This window comes from Leucopleurus acutus (assembly GCF_964270905.1).
Source record: "Leucopleurus acutus genome assembly, chromosome: 18".
Taxonomy (NCBI): Eukaryota; Metazoa; Chordata; class Mammalia; order Artiodactyla; family Delphinidae; genus Leucopleurus; species Leucopleurus acutus.
In genome coordinates this window covers 66,829,295-66,845,775 of record NC_139160.1, presented here as the reverse complement: position 1 = coordinate 66,845,775, position 16,481 = coordinate 66,829,295, and the positions used below count along the sequence as shown (strand labels likewise).

Sequence of the window (16,481 nt, the reverse complement as noted above, 5' to 3'; positions counted from 1 at the left end):
TTTTCACCAACTAACCTTGTTTTCTGTTGAAAGACATCCTACTTTATGTACCCTGCTGATTCGTTAACGCTGGACCCACGGCCAACGGCACTGTAATGCACGTCTGAAAGAAGCTTATCTACACCTGTAAACACCTGTGTTTACTTTCTCCGTGAGGCACATGGAAACCTTCCTGCACTTAGGAACACTACACAGCACTTCAGCAACGATGCTTGGGGGCCATTTAAAACAGGGAAATCAACGAAAAGCACAGAAATGCAAAAAGCGTGGCTCCAAAGAGATCACAAAAAGGACGCTTGTTTCCAGTATGACAGCTGAAACCAGGAGGCGGAGCATCACCTCCTCCGACCTCCACTGGGGAGGTGAGGGAGGGGCGACTCCAATTTTTTACCCTCTTGCGCATGTCTGCGAGTAACCGTGAAAGCACTCACAGTGTTGATTCTGGGCTTACAAATAAATTTCAGAGAGCAGGTGAATTTGCAAACATGACATCTGCAAATAATGAAGACGGACTGCGTATGGTGGGAGGGAGAGGGGACTCACCTAAATCCTAAATTTCTTACGAGTTTTAAGTTTGGGTTTCTTAACATATATGGATTTTATAACAGAGCCTTTTCCATAATTCAATATGAACGAGCTAAGAATTCCAGTTTTTCCTCTGGCATCAGGGTCAATATGCCTAAACTGTCTTTTCCTCGGAGTCACTTGCTTTTCAACTCCCAAAATGCAAGGGCAACACGACTGTGAAATCCACTTTCTCCCACATGCTCTCTTCTTGGAAACATGGAAGTAGGCACCGCCTTATGTCTGGAGAGTCTGAGAACTGTAATGTGCAAGATATGACTATTTTTAATTAAAGGTGTCGTATTAGCTGATGTATATACTAAATTCCTTAGCAGTGTACTCTTGGCAAAAAGAATAAGAAGACCACCACGCCCCCCCCCCCAAATCCTGTGAGAAGTCTCATGAGGATGTGTTTGCACAAACTTGTTCTGCCAGGTACAATCCTCAGAAGGGACGCACACACAACCTGCAGGAATCTAGCCCCACCATGCCTCCTCTGTTACGTCAGGTCCAAATAGTGTTTGATTCTTCTCTTCACCAGCTTGTCCCACTTGGTCTATTCATAATCAACTAGAGAGTATTAAAAGTCTGAAATATATACAGGGGATACCTAAGGCCAGCAACAGAGGAACCAACGAAAACAATTAGACTATGTCAAAGATGACTCCACGAATTCAAATGAAAGGGAGGAAAATTTTTTTAAAAATCAGATCGCGTGTACAGATACAGAGGAGATGAAAATGTAGCTCACTAGAGATAATTTTCCACCAGCATTAATATCGCTTCTGCAGGAGGGAGATGAGCTGACCTCTCCTACCTTACTGAGGACGTCAATAACTACCAATAATTTAAATGAACACACTATTCACAGAGGACTCTGTGAAATTTCTCCTTCCATGACAGAAGGTACAGGATGCTTAAAAATACAGAAATGGGGCTTTTTAAGTATGAGATTATAGAAACAGTGTGTCACGCAACTGCGTATCACAGAGTATAGAAATAGCAGAAATACTTCTGAACCCACCTATTTCATTTCCTTTGGAGAACTCAAGATTCTCAGGGGATTTTGAGCCCCTTGTTGGTGTCTGGGGGTGAGGGGTCCGTCAGACCAAGCACATGGTTTTCTGGATTCCCGTGACCCTCCACTTCCCATGTGTGCATGTTTAAAAAGGAAGATTCACTCTTTCTTTAAAAAGGAAGGGCCTTAGGAGGAAGGGGCTACAAGACTGAATGGCATCAGGAACAGCCGACTAAATCTCTTCTCTCACCAAAGGCCCAGGGTCAGAGACCTTTGCTGAAGTTGCTATTCTAGCAAGGAAGCTTTATGTCGAAATTTCCCATTGTTTGGAAAGGGAGGGCCCTAGGTGAGTGAGGATAAAGAAAGGAGGGTATATTTATTGCACACCTAACATATGCTGAATATTGATGCTATCATTTCATTTTCATCTGTTATGAAACAGATTCTATTATCCCCCTGTTCCAAAGGAAAGAGAGGCTGGTGGCTTAGTAACTTGCCAGGGTGAACAATCAACTAACAGAAACGAGGTCTGCCTGATTCAAAGCCCTCCTCTGTCCACCGTCACTGTAAGAAGAGAGAAGACCAAACACGGGAAAGACAAAAGTTATGTAACTTTCTGTGTCAGAGCTTCCTCATTTTAAAATGGGGATAACAGTACTGAGCTCACAGGGTTGTTATAAGAATTAAATGAGATAATATACACAGAGCTGGAACACAGTAAAGTTTAAAAAGTTTACCTACTTTTTTCTTTTCGGCCTGTCTTTTCTTTCTCACATCATGTTTTCAAATTAATAAGAAAACATCCATCTACTAAGTCTGGCAGATATTCAACAACGGCATTGCACAAAAAAGAAGATAAGCATGGTCTCTAGAAACACCTCATCATTTTGGACTAAGGTAATTTGTTGGCTACTGGGAGTGACCCTTCCTACAAACCTGTGGAAAGCTTGTTATCTGGACAGGATGGGGCTGATTATATGGGGCTACTCTGTATACAATGGAAATTTTAGAATGATACGCTAGCACAATTTTTTTTTTTTCACAATTTTTTTTATACTAGTGCTTTTAGATGTTGACCTTCGTCTATATACATAATTTCCTTCCTGAAACATAATGTGTATATTCCATTTCAAGTAACTTCTGCCTTGACCAAGACAAAAGAAATGCCCAGGTGAGTCGTCAGGAAGCCTTCGAATGAGCACAATCTAACTTATCCTTTGTCTAGAGGAAGAAAGTTAAAATATGTAGCTTCAAGCATCACTTGGGTTCCGTCCAGTTTCATGTGTCTTGGTTTACTGAACTCTCGAGCAGAATACAAGAAGGGAAATCTTTGACAGTTTTATGTCTGAAGGCTAATGGGCCATATTCAATGATGACTATTAAATGCAAGAACAGGACAGAACGAGTTTAGTCTACTTTGCCACCGTGTATCCAAGCTTCTCCTTTGAGTCAACTGAGTTTTCAACAAACGCGTAGTCCTTAGAAAGAGGAGACAAACACCAGAACACAAAATTCCCGGGTCAGCGTTTGGTGGGGGAGTCCATATACACAAAGTTAGGAGTACTGTTTTCCACCCCTTGGGTTTCATGCTGATAGCAGTGTAAGACAAAGACATTATTGCTTTCAGTGGATGTCAGTTTTCTCCCCACCGGGCAGATCACTGTGTTATTTCCCACATGATTTCTGAAGGAAACCAACGGAACTTACATTGCACAATGTGTGAGACCAAGAGGGCAGCGCTGGTATCACTACACGTCAGCCTGCCTTGAGCCAGGTCCTGCTTCACCTGCAGAGCAAACAGGTACCTGCGAATACGAAGAGAGACGGGCGTCAGACACATAGAGATGGGTGTCAAGCAAAGAGGGCGGGGAGGTTTGGCAACAAAGTCAGGCGCACTTTGCTCACTGGCAACTTGCCCACACAGTGAGGACCTAAAGAAATATAAGCCAAAGAACAAGAAAGTCTGCACAGGAAGGATGAATTCCTGGTGCTACTGGCTGCAATGTAACTATTCACACCTCCCTTCAAGCACCGGGAGACATATGCTGCAATCTTTCCACACAATGCGTAATGCATTTCATTTTATATGGAGAGATACAGCCATAAGTAATTAAGACTATAACTTACCACCCTATTTTTGCAGAGTATAGCACACATTTAAAATTTTTTCACAGATCAGTCAAATATACTAAAAAAATGGCTTTATGGCTCAGACAATAACAGTAGGCTATCACGGTTAGGAAGAGCCTTGCCAATGGAACTGGAAACACAAGAGTGTCTTTTTTTCGGGAGCACAGGCTCCAGATGCGCAGGCTCAGCGGCCATGGCTCAAGGGCCTAGCCACTCCGCGGCATGTGGGATCTTCCCGGACCGGGGCACGAACCTGCGTCCCGTGCATCGGCAGGCGGACTCCCAACCACTGTGCCACCAGGGAAGCCCCACAAGAGTGTCTTTTTTTGTGGTGTAATAAGTCACTCAGCTTCTTCCATAAGCCTCAGTTGCCAGATCTTTAAAAATCAATTTATTTAAAAATTCTTTTCTTTATGAAGTAAAATAAAGCAAGTAACATGTTTGGTGGAAGAAAAAAGTATAAATCAAAGAAATTAAGTAAAAACAGTGTGATGTTAAAATCGATTTGAGAATATCAATATGAACGCATAGATTTTTTTTTCTTTCGGTATGCGGGCCTCTCACTGTTGTGGCCTCTCCCGTTGCGGAGCACAGGCTCCGGACGCGCGGGCTCAGCGGCCATGGCTCACGGGCCCAGCCGCTCCGCGGCACGTGGGATCCTCCCAGACCGGGGCACGAACCCGTGTCGCCTGCATCGGCAGGCGGACTCTCAACCACTGCGCCACCAGGGAAGCCCAGATTTTTAGAAAGATATTTGCTAGATTTGCCCACTGTCTAGAAGGAGCGTGACTTCGGCAGCAACCCTTAGCAACCAGATTCTGGCTCTCACACAACTACCCATGAGAAGGATACAGAGGTAGGACCTTGCAGAAATGGTAGGTTCCAGGTGTGGGGCAGAGGAAGGTACAAAGCAAGCCTGGAAGATCTAGTTATGCCAGAGAGCAAGGCAGCTTGCAAATATAAATGGGTTATATTAAAAGGGGGAAAAAAAAACCTTGAAGGGGCGGCCACTGGCCAAAGTTGTGACAACTTGAGTAGCAATAAAGAATGATTAAAGTGAACTGAAACACATGGAAATAATAAAACTTTATGAGTCCATCATAATAGTCATAAAAATAGAAAGCAGAAAAAGTAGAATGTATCACCATTTGAGGAGTCTATTCAAGAAATTCTTTTTTAGGAAACTGGTAACCCAAGGCAAAAACTTGGGCATGTAATCTGCCTCTCCAGTAGGAAGGGTATTTCAGGATATACAGACAATCTAAGTAGACGGGGCAAAGTTCTACTTTACAGAAGAACACCGACAAATAACACAGCAAAAATAACATAATTATAAAACCCTCTTCCCACACCTCTAAAGAAATGACTGACTTGGCAAGGATTGTTAATCAGTATAAAAACCACTTAGGAGTTTGGACATTTGCATACAAAGTCATATGACTTTCCTTCACAATGGAAAGGTCAGAATGTCACCACCCTTAACGCAGTGATCAATCTCAGCATCGCTAATGAAACAGGGAACACATGACATCACTTAGGATGGGATTCTAGCCAAGAATGTTTAACTTGTATCCCTTAGAACTAAGGTCTAGTTGGCAGGAAATACAGAAGACAGGAATAAGCTAAACAGGAGGCAACCAGACAAATTTAGCAGGTAGCTTTTTTTTTTTTTTTTTTTTTTGCGGTACGCGGGCCTCTCACTGTTGTGGCCTCTCCCACTGCGGAGCACAGGCTCCGGACACGCAGGCTCAGCGGCCATGGCTCACGGGCCCAGCCGCCCCGCGGCACGTGGGATCTTCCCGGACCGGGGCATGAACCCGTGTCCCCCGCGTCGGCAGGCGGACTCTCAACCACTGTGCCACCAGGGAAGCCCCGGGTAGGCTATTTTATAGTATGACCGGTTCAGTTTCTTCAACAAGATGGTATCACGAAGAGAAAAAAAAAAAGGGACTCTGCTAGATTAAGAGGTCCAAAGGGCATAACAACCAGATGGAACGTGGTCCTACAGTGAATTTCACGTTAGATGAGCAGATATAAATGACATCTGGGGAACAAAGGGGGACATTTGAGTACGGCCAGGGTACCAGATGAGATGAACAGTACATGTATATGCACAGGAAAAATCAGAAAGGCTCTCTCACTGATGTGTTAACAGTGCTCAGCTCTGGGCAGCAAGAGCACAGTCGTTTTATCTTCTTAGTCTTCTTCACCTGTACACTCTAACTTTCTACACTGTACATTCGCTACTTCTGTAATAACAAAGGGTTCTTTTTGTTTTTTAAAAAAAGGGCTTTTTTTTTTTAAGAAGATGTTGGGGGTAGGAGTTTATTAATTAATTAATTAATTTTTGCTGTGTTGGGTCTTCGTTTCTGTGCGTGGGCTTTCTCTAGTTGTGGCAAGCGGGGGCCACTCTTCATCGCGGTGCGCGGGCCTCTCACTATCGCGGCCTCTCTTGTTGCAGAGCACAGGCTCCAGACGCGCAGGCTCAGTAGTTGTGGCTCACGGGCCTAGTTTCTCTGCGGCACGTGGGATCCTCCCAGACCAGAGCTCGAACCCGTGTCCCCTGCATTAGCAGGCAGATTCTCAACCACTGCGCCACCAGGGAAGCCCAAAGAAAGGGCTTTTAACACGACTAACCATAGAGGTGGCCTTAAGAATTAAATGAGATAATACATGGAAAGCATAGTGACCAGAATGAAAACATTCAGTATATGTGAGCAATTTTTTTTTTAAATAAAAGAAAAATGAATCCCCTTTAAGTCGTTTAGGAAATTCCATGATTAAGAACTAAAGAACTACAGAGGCATTCTGTAACCAGAAAAAAAACAAAACAAAAAAACACCCACAGATCCACTAGTTGACAACAGTTGACCTTTATCCACCCCCCCAATGTAATGTTTATTCATTCATTCATTCACTTTCTTTTCTCTCTCTGTCTCTCTCTCCTTGGAAAGTCAAAGTAGAGAATGGCAGAGCATATAAAGTAATCACAACATCAGCACATAGGTTTATATGGGAAGATGTGGCACAAACCGTATCTCTGGATTAGGCAGTGGTTATTGTTTCTTGAAGCCGACACTTAGAACGACAGGCTTTAATTCTTATCTGTGTGGTTAGTTTTTACCTAAGTAGGAAGAATGTATGTTTTAAAAGCATGATGTTCCGAATATGGTAACAGCTACCAGTACAAACACAGGATGCTGTGTCCAGGGACAGACTCAGGGTCAGGGTCCGACAGGCTTCGGGGTCTCTGGGGAGGGTCTCCTGTGGGTGGCGACACGGCGCTGGGTTCCGAGAGCTCACCTATTTAGACAGAGGACGAGTGCCCCGTTGCCAACTGCAGGAGGACTTTGTCACTCCCTGATTACGCTGACTTGTGCTAAGGCCCTTGTAATCTGAGAAAGACCTTCCTGGGTACCGTCTCATCTTCTCGTAAAGACAGCTGTAAGTCCCGCACGCTGGCTGCAGGGCTAACTTTAGAAATTCCGCAGCAACTTTTGCATTCTAAACTGAAGCAGCTCCAATCAAATTCACATGAAGGGCTCAAAACGGAATCAGCTCTCCTTGGAGGAAGGATGGGATGTGAGGAGGGAGGCGATGACAGCGGCAGGGCTAATCAGAGGGCTGTCACTTCCAGGGACCACAGAGGAGGAAATCACACCCATCTTGATGCCATGGTTTAAACACGCCTGTTTCAATTTATTTCACCCGGGAGCTCTTCATCTTTCTTTCCTTATTCAGTGTACAGTACGACGTCTCTGGCAGCCAAAGGGCAACACTGCAGCAGGCCCCGCAGAGCAGCAAATTCTGACAGGTCCCCTGCACCTTTAAGAACACAGCCAAGTAGAAACTGGATCCCACGTCACATGCGATGCTCAGAGAGTAGCGGAGTACGTCTGACCTCACCAGCACAGCCAAGTGATTCTGAGCTCTGCCAGAAGAAAGCCTGCGAACTTTTCCAAAGACCCCTCCCCCAAGCGGTTTTAAACTTGCATCTGGGAGTCAGTACTTGTCTCCTTCTAGATGCCTGAGCCCTGGTGTCAGTAGGACAAGAGCTCCAGTGAGAGGGTAGTTCAATAAATAGAAAGGAATTCAGCTTCTTGTTTAACAGCAAAGTGCAATTTAATCTTCGATCTATATAAATGGGAAGCCGAAAGCTATTCCTGGAGGCCCGAAGAATCAGCTGCAGCTCCAGTCACTTAAAGTCGCTGAACCGCGGGCCCGTTTCTGTCTGTCTCACTCTCGTCTGCACCTCCTTCGCCTATGAAGTAGTGTCCATATAGGGCTTCTCCCAAAGCCTCCCTCCTTCACCATCTGCCATAGAAAACTGCCTGGCATCTCAATGGTCCCATCCTTAAATTTCTGCTTGAATAGGAATTTGAGAGTGTGGGAGAACACCACTTTGGATCTGGGAAGTCGCCTTCCCGGCATACCTTGTGACAAAGCGGAAAGCAACGGGGACCTTCTAAACTTCCTATCAATTTTATCACCCCAGAGCCAAAGGAATTCTCTCCTCGGAAAAGATTTCCAAAATGTCAGTTAACACTGGGAGCCAGAAAACAGCGACAACAAACCCCCGAACCTGCTACGTCCAGCTGAGCTTGTGTCACTTGAGGAATTTATCAGATCGGTCGGAACAGCTGGCAAAATACCAGGCACACACACACGGCGTGACGCTCACAAGCTGTCTGGAATTTTATAACGAGGACCAGAACGGTAGAAAATCACACATCTCTAGAGATGATGATTCACAAAAACTGAAAAGGTGCAAAACTCACTGCAAAGTAGAATGGGGAGAAAGGACTGGGGTTGGGGGGCAGTGGTACTTCACGCCGCCGACTTCCTACGCAGGATGACGGCCCAGCGAAACGCGGGAGGAAAAGGCACGCTACTGACCAACGGCTGGACTGGCCTTCAGATTCATTTCAATATTCTGAGCTTCGAGCAACATACTTTCGACAACAGGAAAACCAGCCCCGGAAGCTGAGACACGGCAGCCCCGATAAGGACACGGCACGAAGATGCTACTGGTGTCGGCAGCTTGGAACTCAGGCGGCAGCCCCAGCTGCCCCTTCTCCACGGGAAGCGCCCTAGCCGAGGCATGTGGTTCCCAGAAGGCTGACGGCCTCTGCAGCTCCTGGCCACTTGGCTGCTTCACTCATTTGAGGGGTGAAAGTGGAGGTAAACTACCAACGGTGACTCTTTGAGAACACGCGAAGCCACGGGAAGAGTCTCTGCCTTCCTCTCTTTCTGGAATCGCACGTTCGTGTCCCTGGTGCCCCTCCTGATGCAGCCCCGGGATGTCCAGCAGGGACCTCAAACACGAGCTGGCAGAACCAAACCCTTGACTCTCCACCCTCCCTCAGTCCTCTACTTCCCTCCACCCTTTCGCATTCTAGTCGTCACCCATCCATCTAGTTGCTGCTTAAGTCAAAATCTTAAGCATCCCTTCTCCTCCCCTCAGCCTCCACCCACAGCCTGTCACAAATTCAAATCGACCCCGCCTCCAGCACGTGCTCCAAATGCACGTGTTTTCTCCATTTCCACTCCTACCGCCTCCGTTGCCGCCATCATCTTGGCCTGGGTGACTGCCATCTCTTCCTGTCATCCTCCCCTCGGTATCTCTGGCAACCAGTGTCTCAACACTACGTGTATCGGGCCTCTGCCCCGCCTCAGTGCACTTCACCCTCAATGTTCCTGCCATGAGAGCCCTCTTTTACGTAACTGAACGCCTGGAGCTTGTTTCTGCCTTGGGCACTGCCTAACCGTGCCTTCTCCCTGGAGAGCTCTTCCTCTGAAAATGACTGACAGATTCTTGTCGCTTTCTCAGCCCAAGCATCCCGGACCAAGCACTGTAAAGCCATCACCCGTCACCTTCTATCACATCATCTACTCCCGTTACCATTATCTGATATTTTTCTTGTTTATTTAATCATTGTGTCTGTTCCCCTGAAAGTCAGGCCGGTCTCTTCACCACTATGCTCCCCGTTCCTGGAACAAGGCTTGCACACCACGTATACTCCCTCAATACTGTTGACCGAATGTTTTCATCTCTTTGATAAATGACGAACCATTTAACAAACTCAACCACCCAAAATACTGGGCTCTCAACCCAGAGGGACAAGAAAGATGTGACAGCCCTCATCTTGAACAGCTGAAGCTGGAAAGGCATGTGCAGCAGGAATCTGGCTGGTCAGACTAGTGCAGTGTAGTCCTGAAAGGGAGGCGTTTTATCTTCGCATGTTCCCACCAGGCTCTGCTCTCTTTTGGAATACCACGTGTCTTGCTGTCAATTATAAAATGAGTAGTAGCAGGGATGAAGATGCGGGTGATGGTGATGAGGATGATGGAGGCTGTCACTCATCGCATCCCTGCTGGGTTCTGGGCACTCTATGCATACGAGTACTCATCCTCAAAACCACGCTGGCCAAGCAAGCACTACGGTCGCGTTGACACGGGAATTAACAGAGGTGCAGGGGCATTTGGTAACCGGCTGGTCACACAGTTACCAGGGGCAGGGCTTGGCCACACTCCTCCCACTTGGCCACACCTTCAAAGAAACTGACGTACAGTTTATGTCGATTCACCCACTGCAGCAACAGAGAGAAACTGAGTTCACATCTTGGTTTCACAGAAGAGATTCATTTCCCAAAACTGTCTTGTGATGTGACAGGTATAAGAGGGGGAAATACGACAGTAACAGATTATAAGCCCAGATACTTCATAGCACAGCCTTCGAGAAACCAGCTTTCAGGGAAACTGTGGTACTTTCTTTCTTCCCATGTCTGTAAACACAGCTGGGAGGGAGGAAGGTTAAACTGTCAAGCACAGAGCAGATGCTGGTCAAGGAAACACTGGGAAAATGTCTCATCAGGTGACTTAGAACATTCACTCTCTCTGCTCCACAGCAAAAAATACCCAGTTTCCAAACCACTAACCTTGTGAGTTCTTCTTGGAGTTGTGTGTGGTCAGGTGGAAAGAATTTCACCACAAACTTAACAACGACATGCTTTGGCCCTAGAAAGGGGGGAAAAAGCAGTAAAGCATTTATTGATTTGTCTTTCAAATGCCATTAAAGATGTAAGAGGGTATATTAGAAACCAAATAATAAGTCTTACTCCGAGCTGCCCAGAGCACTTCTGCCAACATCCAAGTCACTTAATAGCTAGTTACGTTGGTTACTAATTCGCATTTTCGTATTGTGGGGAGACAGACACCTGTTTGGGTTTTTTTTAAATTATATTTTTTTGGCCACACCGCACGGCATGTAGGATCTTAGTTCCCCGACCTGGGATGGAACCCACGCCCACTGCGCTGGAAGCACGGAGTCTCAACTACTGGACCCCCAGGGAAGTTCCAGATACCCGGTTTTTAAAAATACTGTGACAGGCGCATTACATTGAGGCATCAAACTTTTCCCCTGGAGACGTAAATTGTACCCAGATTTTAAAAGCACGCATGTGTCTTCAAAAATTTATCTGTCTGCTTCAGTCCAAATACAGGCTTTAGACAGCTTAAGGAAGAGACAACGAAAAGGTAAATCAGTTACGTGATTTATTATTTCTAACTCTCCAAGGTACAGCGGCTACTGTGTTCATCACAGTCAGTCAAAGCCTTTACTAAGTGTCTCATACACCATCTTATCGATAAGTTCCAACGAAATTAGGAAGCAGATCTGGGAGGGGGTGGGCAGGGTAAGACTGGGAATGAGACAGGTACCTTTCCAGAATTCAAACAGAACATCAAATAGATTATAGAATAATAATTTGTAACCTGAGTCAGAGTTTATTTTGCTGTATAAGCCACGATACAAAAGCAATCTTACAGGTTCTGCCATTTGGAATAACAGCAAAAGTTTATGTTCTATGAAATACAAGGTATTATGATGAAATCCAAATTTTAACAGCAGTTGTATAAAAGTAAAAAATGGCTTTTTTGCTCTACCTTTCACCATCACAAAAGATGTTGTACTTTAATTTTTATAACACACTCAAATTTAGGGAAAAAAAAACCCAAATGATGTATCATAAGATGAAGATGTTGGCAATACGTACAAAATTAGGAGGAAAAAAAAAAACAAGGCACAGGAATACTGAAACCAAGAGAAGCCAGGCCTCTTCCCGCTGACCATTCTAAAAATTAACAGAAATCCTCGCGTGTCAATTCTGGATCACAAAATAGCAAGAACAAAATGGGGAAGATGGGAAGGTCTAGCTCATTCTTGCCAGCAATTTTCACAGATGGGGAATTAAATGAGGCTACTTGGATCCTTAGAAAACCCGAAGCTAGGAAGATGCTAGCACTAATGCAAAATGACAGCTTTGTCACACGGGGCGAGTCATAGCCCACAGAGATGAAAAGGAGAGCCTCTGCTCCGGTGCTAAACCAAAGCACAGCCGCTGTCCTGGGTCTGACACTTTTCCACCATCAGCAGCTCCCATCGCGGGTTACTGAGGGAACAAATGTCATCATTTTAGATGCTGTGCTTCCTCCAGCCTTCAGGCCTGGCGGCTTCTCACAGCAATGTGTCCTCCACACTTAGTCCTAGGCCAGCCACCCAATAAACGCTGAACAACGGCTGTTTCGTTTTCTGCATTAACGATTGCTTAATTTAAATGATAGAAGATCAATATCAATTTCAACTGCATAAGGGCCACTCAACACAGTGCCTGTTTATTACAGCCACATAAATTGCTGTAAGTAGCCTGGTGGGGTTTCTTTTCTTTAAATAAACTTAGTTTGTTTATTTATTCTTGGCTGTGTTGGGTCTTCGTGGTGGTGCGCGGGCTTCTCACTGCGGTGGCTTCTCGTGTTGCGGAGCACGGCTCTAGTTGCACGGGCTTCGGTAGTTGTGGCACTCAGGCTCAGTAGTTGTGGCTCGCAGGCTCTAGAGCACAGGTTCGGTAGTTGCGGCGCACGGGCCTAGCTGCTCCGCGGCATGTGGGATCTTCCCGGACCAGGGCTCGAACCCGTGTCCCTTACACTGGCAGGCGGATTCTTAACCATTGCACTGGTGGGGTTTCTTAATCAGACATAAAACCGACCCCGAGAGGTATTGTGTGATTGTTCAACTAAAGGAATGCAGTTTTGTTACCATCCTCAGTCTCTTGCCTGGTCTCTGGCTGCAGTGAGGGACAACTTGGGATGACCTGGAGAAGAGAGCTTGTCTCTTAACTTGACCTCACAGCGGAGAGAGGGGAGGATGGTCTGGTGCTGACGCACAATGAGAAGGGAGGGAAAAGCAAGTGTTCCCTTTCCTTACTTCTCTCCTAGACCCTCCTTTCTCTTTCCTTCGACAACATGGTCTAAATGCAAGGCAGACTCCCTTCTGTCCTGCTTGCCAATCACACACACACACACACACACACACACACACACACACACACACACGCTCACACACACTTTTGCGCACCTTATTTTTCCAAACACCACTTGCATTCTGATCTCACAGGCTTTGAAAAGGCAGCACAGAAAACCTCATAGCAATTTTATGAATAAATGGTTCCACCTCCCCTCCTCCAAAGGGACAGTAAGAAACATGAGCACGGACTGGACGAGCTCAACTGCTCTGGGCCTCAAGAGCCGGCTTTAGTCTTAATTAAAATGACATTTGTTTTCCAAGTTTTGATTACCGAATTGTTTTATATTAAAATTGCAGAAGATACATTTAATAGTACGTGGATTAGTGGATGCTGAAACGCAATCACGGGGTAAAAAAAGAAAGTATGGCCCCAGTGCTTGACACCACAGGGCAGACGACGCCTAGACGAGGAAGACGTCTGGCTTTATATTTGACATCACTGTTAAACAGGCAGGGGGTGGGGGGGTGGGGTGGGGGTGGGGTGGGGGGTGGGGGGGTTATACTTACTTCTAATCTGCTTGACAATAGGTTTTAAGAGATCCAGCCAAACCTACAAAGGAAAAGAGAACAGACTGAGACACCAATTCTCAATGAGAGAGTGCAAGTATTTTGAGACTCCACTAGGAGCTGTTTAAAATCAAAATATTTTTGAGGATTTGAAGCGGTCTGTGCCTTTTTTTTCCCTCCAGAATGCCATAACTTACATTGTCTCCCATGTTTATAGAACGGATCCGAACTTGCTAATATTATCCCTGAGCTTGAAAATTAAAAATCTCTCCTAGATGCAAATAGTGCACGGTTCACTAAGAATTTTTCTATTCTCGCTGGTACTTTGATCACAGTTAGCTATTCAGCAAATATTAACGCATGATTGCACATCTGGCTATAAATGTAGTAAAATACGCGTGCTCCTTAGTGAAACAAAATCCATGTACACAGATGTACGTACAGAACAGCACATCTTTGAGGGGTACGGAAAGGGAGTGAATATGTATAGAACATACTTTTGCACACGGCTCCATCCATAAGCTATTTACCTCTCGAAGCAAGACGAGAGGATTCCTGTTCGTCAGGAGAGAAATCTGAGACGTGGAGAGGCTCAATAATTTGTCCCAGGCCCTCAGCTAGAATGTGGCAGAGCTAGGACTGAAATCAGGTTTGTCCCACTTCAAAGTCCAGACTCTTTTCACACACATTCTCCTTAGCATGCAATTCAAGCGGCAAAATTTTAAAAGAGGAGAGAAACCAGTTGTCATTAATAAAGTATAAGTTAACCCTTGAACTTGTGATCATGTGAAAGGGTTCTACGGAAGCTCACATTTGCATATATGATTTTTAAAAAGTTAATGGGCTTAATGTAAAGAGGGTTTTGTAAGTAAATATGAAAAAGAGAAACACTCCTAAAGAAAATTATGCAAAGAATAACAGGTAATTGGTGAAGAAAAAAATGCCAATGGCTAACAAGAGAATGTCCAAGTTCAGGAGTAACTTGCACTACAAATGCAAATTTAATCAAATACCATTTCTACCCATTAAATACACATCTAGATATGCCTGTATGCAGTGCATGTCTGTATTTCATAAACCCAGACGTGGCAAGGGTGCCAGGAAGTGGACACTGCCCTACGCTACTGGTGCATGTATGAATTGGCACAACGTTTCTGGAGACCAGTTAGGGAATAATTATCTAAACCCTTTCATCCCGTAACTTGACTTCTGATGAACTATTTTGAGAGTGTGGGAAAATGTGTTTGGGAGGTGGGAAGATGGGTGATTTCTTCTTTTCTTCTGCCTTTCTATATCATCCAAATTACCTTCAATGATCACTCAGAATTCTCATGAGGAAAAAAGTAAAAGTAAAAAAATTTAAGTGTCTATTTATTCAGGTTCATCTTCCCCACCACCGTTTCAAATAAATATGATTTTCTAATGAGATTCTCATTTCTATATTCCCCGTCCCCTGCCACTGTGTTATATGCGAAAAACAATAAAGGCATTAGTTGACTTAGGATCATCTCCACTGTCGCATTCATAAGACTCAACCTTAAAATGAGAGAATAATCATTCAAAACAACAATCAGCGTTTGTGAGATGATCTATTTTCCTCCCAAGAATCCTAAACGATGGCAAAAATGTCTCCATTTGACAGATGAGAAAAGTGGGATTCAGACCACAGCTGCCCTGCCCAGGGCTGGCACTCAAACCCTGTTCTTCAAACCCATTTATTCATTCAACAACACATCACTGTGTCGCTCTGCTGGGTTCTGGGAATACAAGGATGGGAGACCAATCATGGTGCCTGCTTCATGGAGCATATGGTCTAGTGAGAAAGACAGGAAACAAAACCTTCCCAAGACAAGTAAAGAAGTACCTGAGACAAAGGAAACAAGGGGGAGACCCAGAAGACTCTGAATGTCAGGATAGAGAGGTTTGATCCAGTCACAGGTGCGGGAGAGGCAGGAGGAAGCCTTCCCTGAAGGTGACATTGTGCTGAAATCTCAAGAGAGGTGAGAAGAAGCTAGGAAGACATGCAGTAAAAACACCTGTCCAGGTGACTTAACATTAGGGGAGACCAACATGACAGCAGAACAAGGTTGGTGGGTCAGGAAGGGGCCAGACCCTACAGAGGCCACGTTAAGACACTTCATCGTTATCCTGAGAACACTGGGAAGAATTTTAAATATGGGGCTGATACGATCAGATTTGCACTTTGAAAGGATTACGCTGGCAGTGTGAGAACAGAAAGAGGGGGTCAGAACAGACGCAGGTTACCTGCTGCAGTCGTCCAGGCAAGAGAGGATGGTGTTTTGGACCAGGAGGGCAGAAGCAGAGTTGGGGAAAATTAGGTGGAATCAAGAAAAATGTAACATGGACTTCCCTGGTGGCACAGCGGTTAAGAATCCGCCTGCCAATGCAGGGGACACGGGTTCGAGCCCTGGTCCGGGAAGATCCCACACGCTGCGGAGCAACAAAGCCCGCGTGCCACAACTACTGAGCCTCTGCTCTAGAGCCCGCACGCCTAGAGCCCGTGCTCTGCAACAAGAGAAGCCACCGCAGTGAGAAGCCCGCGCACCGCAGTGAAGAGTAGCCCCCGCTTGACACAACTAGAGAGAGCCCGCGTGCAACAACGAAGACCAAACGCAGCCAAAAATAAATAAATAAAATAAATAAATTTTTTTAAAAAAAGAAAGAAAGAAAAGAAAAATGTAACAGGTAAAATCCAGTGGGATTTACCGATGGGCTAGATGTGGTGGCCAAGAAGGAGACAATAACCAGAATGATGACACTGAGATTTCTGCCGTAGGCATCTGGATGGATGCCGCTGCCAATCAGAGACAGGGAGTACTGGAAGAGGGCCAGGACGGAGGGGTTCTAGACACTTTCATTTTAGGAGGTGCCCTTGGATTT

At 45.4% G+C, this 16,481-nt stretch overlaps 1 protein-coding gene across 5 annotated transcripts in view; it reads right to left on the bottom strand.

Annotated features, from left to right (window-relative positions):
• FARP1 (FERM, ARH/RhoGEF and pleckstrin domain protein 1) overlaps positions 1–16,481 on the bottom strand; it is a 285,374-nt gene that overhangs the window by 69,381 nt on the left and 199,512 nt on the right. For all 5 annotated transcript variants that reach the window (XM_082859491.1, XM_082859494.1, XM_082859490.1 and 2 more), the window contains exons 4-6: positions 13,581–13,623; positions 10,651–10,729; positions 3,290–3,387 (exon numbers count right to left, since the gene is read on the bottom strand). In XM_082859491.1, coding sequence (XP_082715617.1) covers positions 3,290–3,387; positions 10,651–10,729; positions 13,581–13,623 — 220 coding nt within the window. The remainder of the gene's footprint in view (positions 1–3,289; positions 3,388–10,650; positions 10,730–13,580; positions 13,624–16,481) is intronic.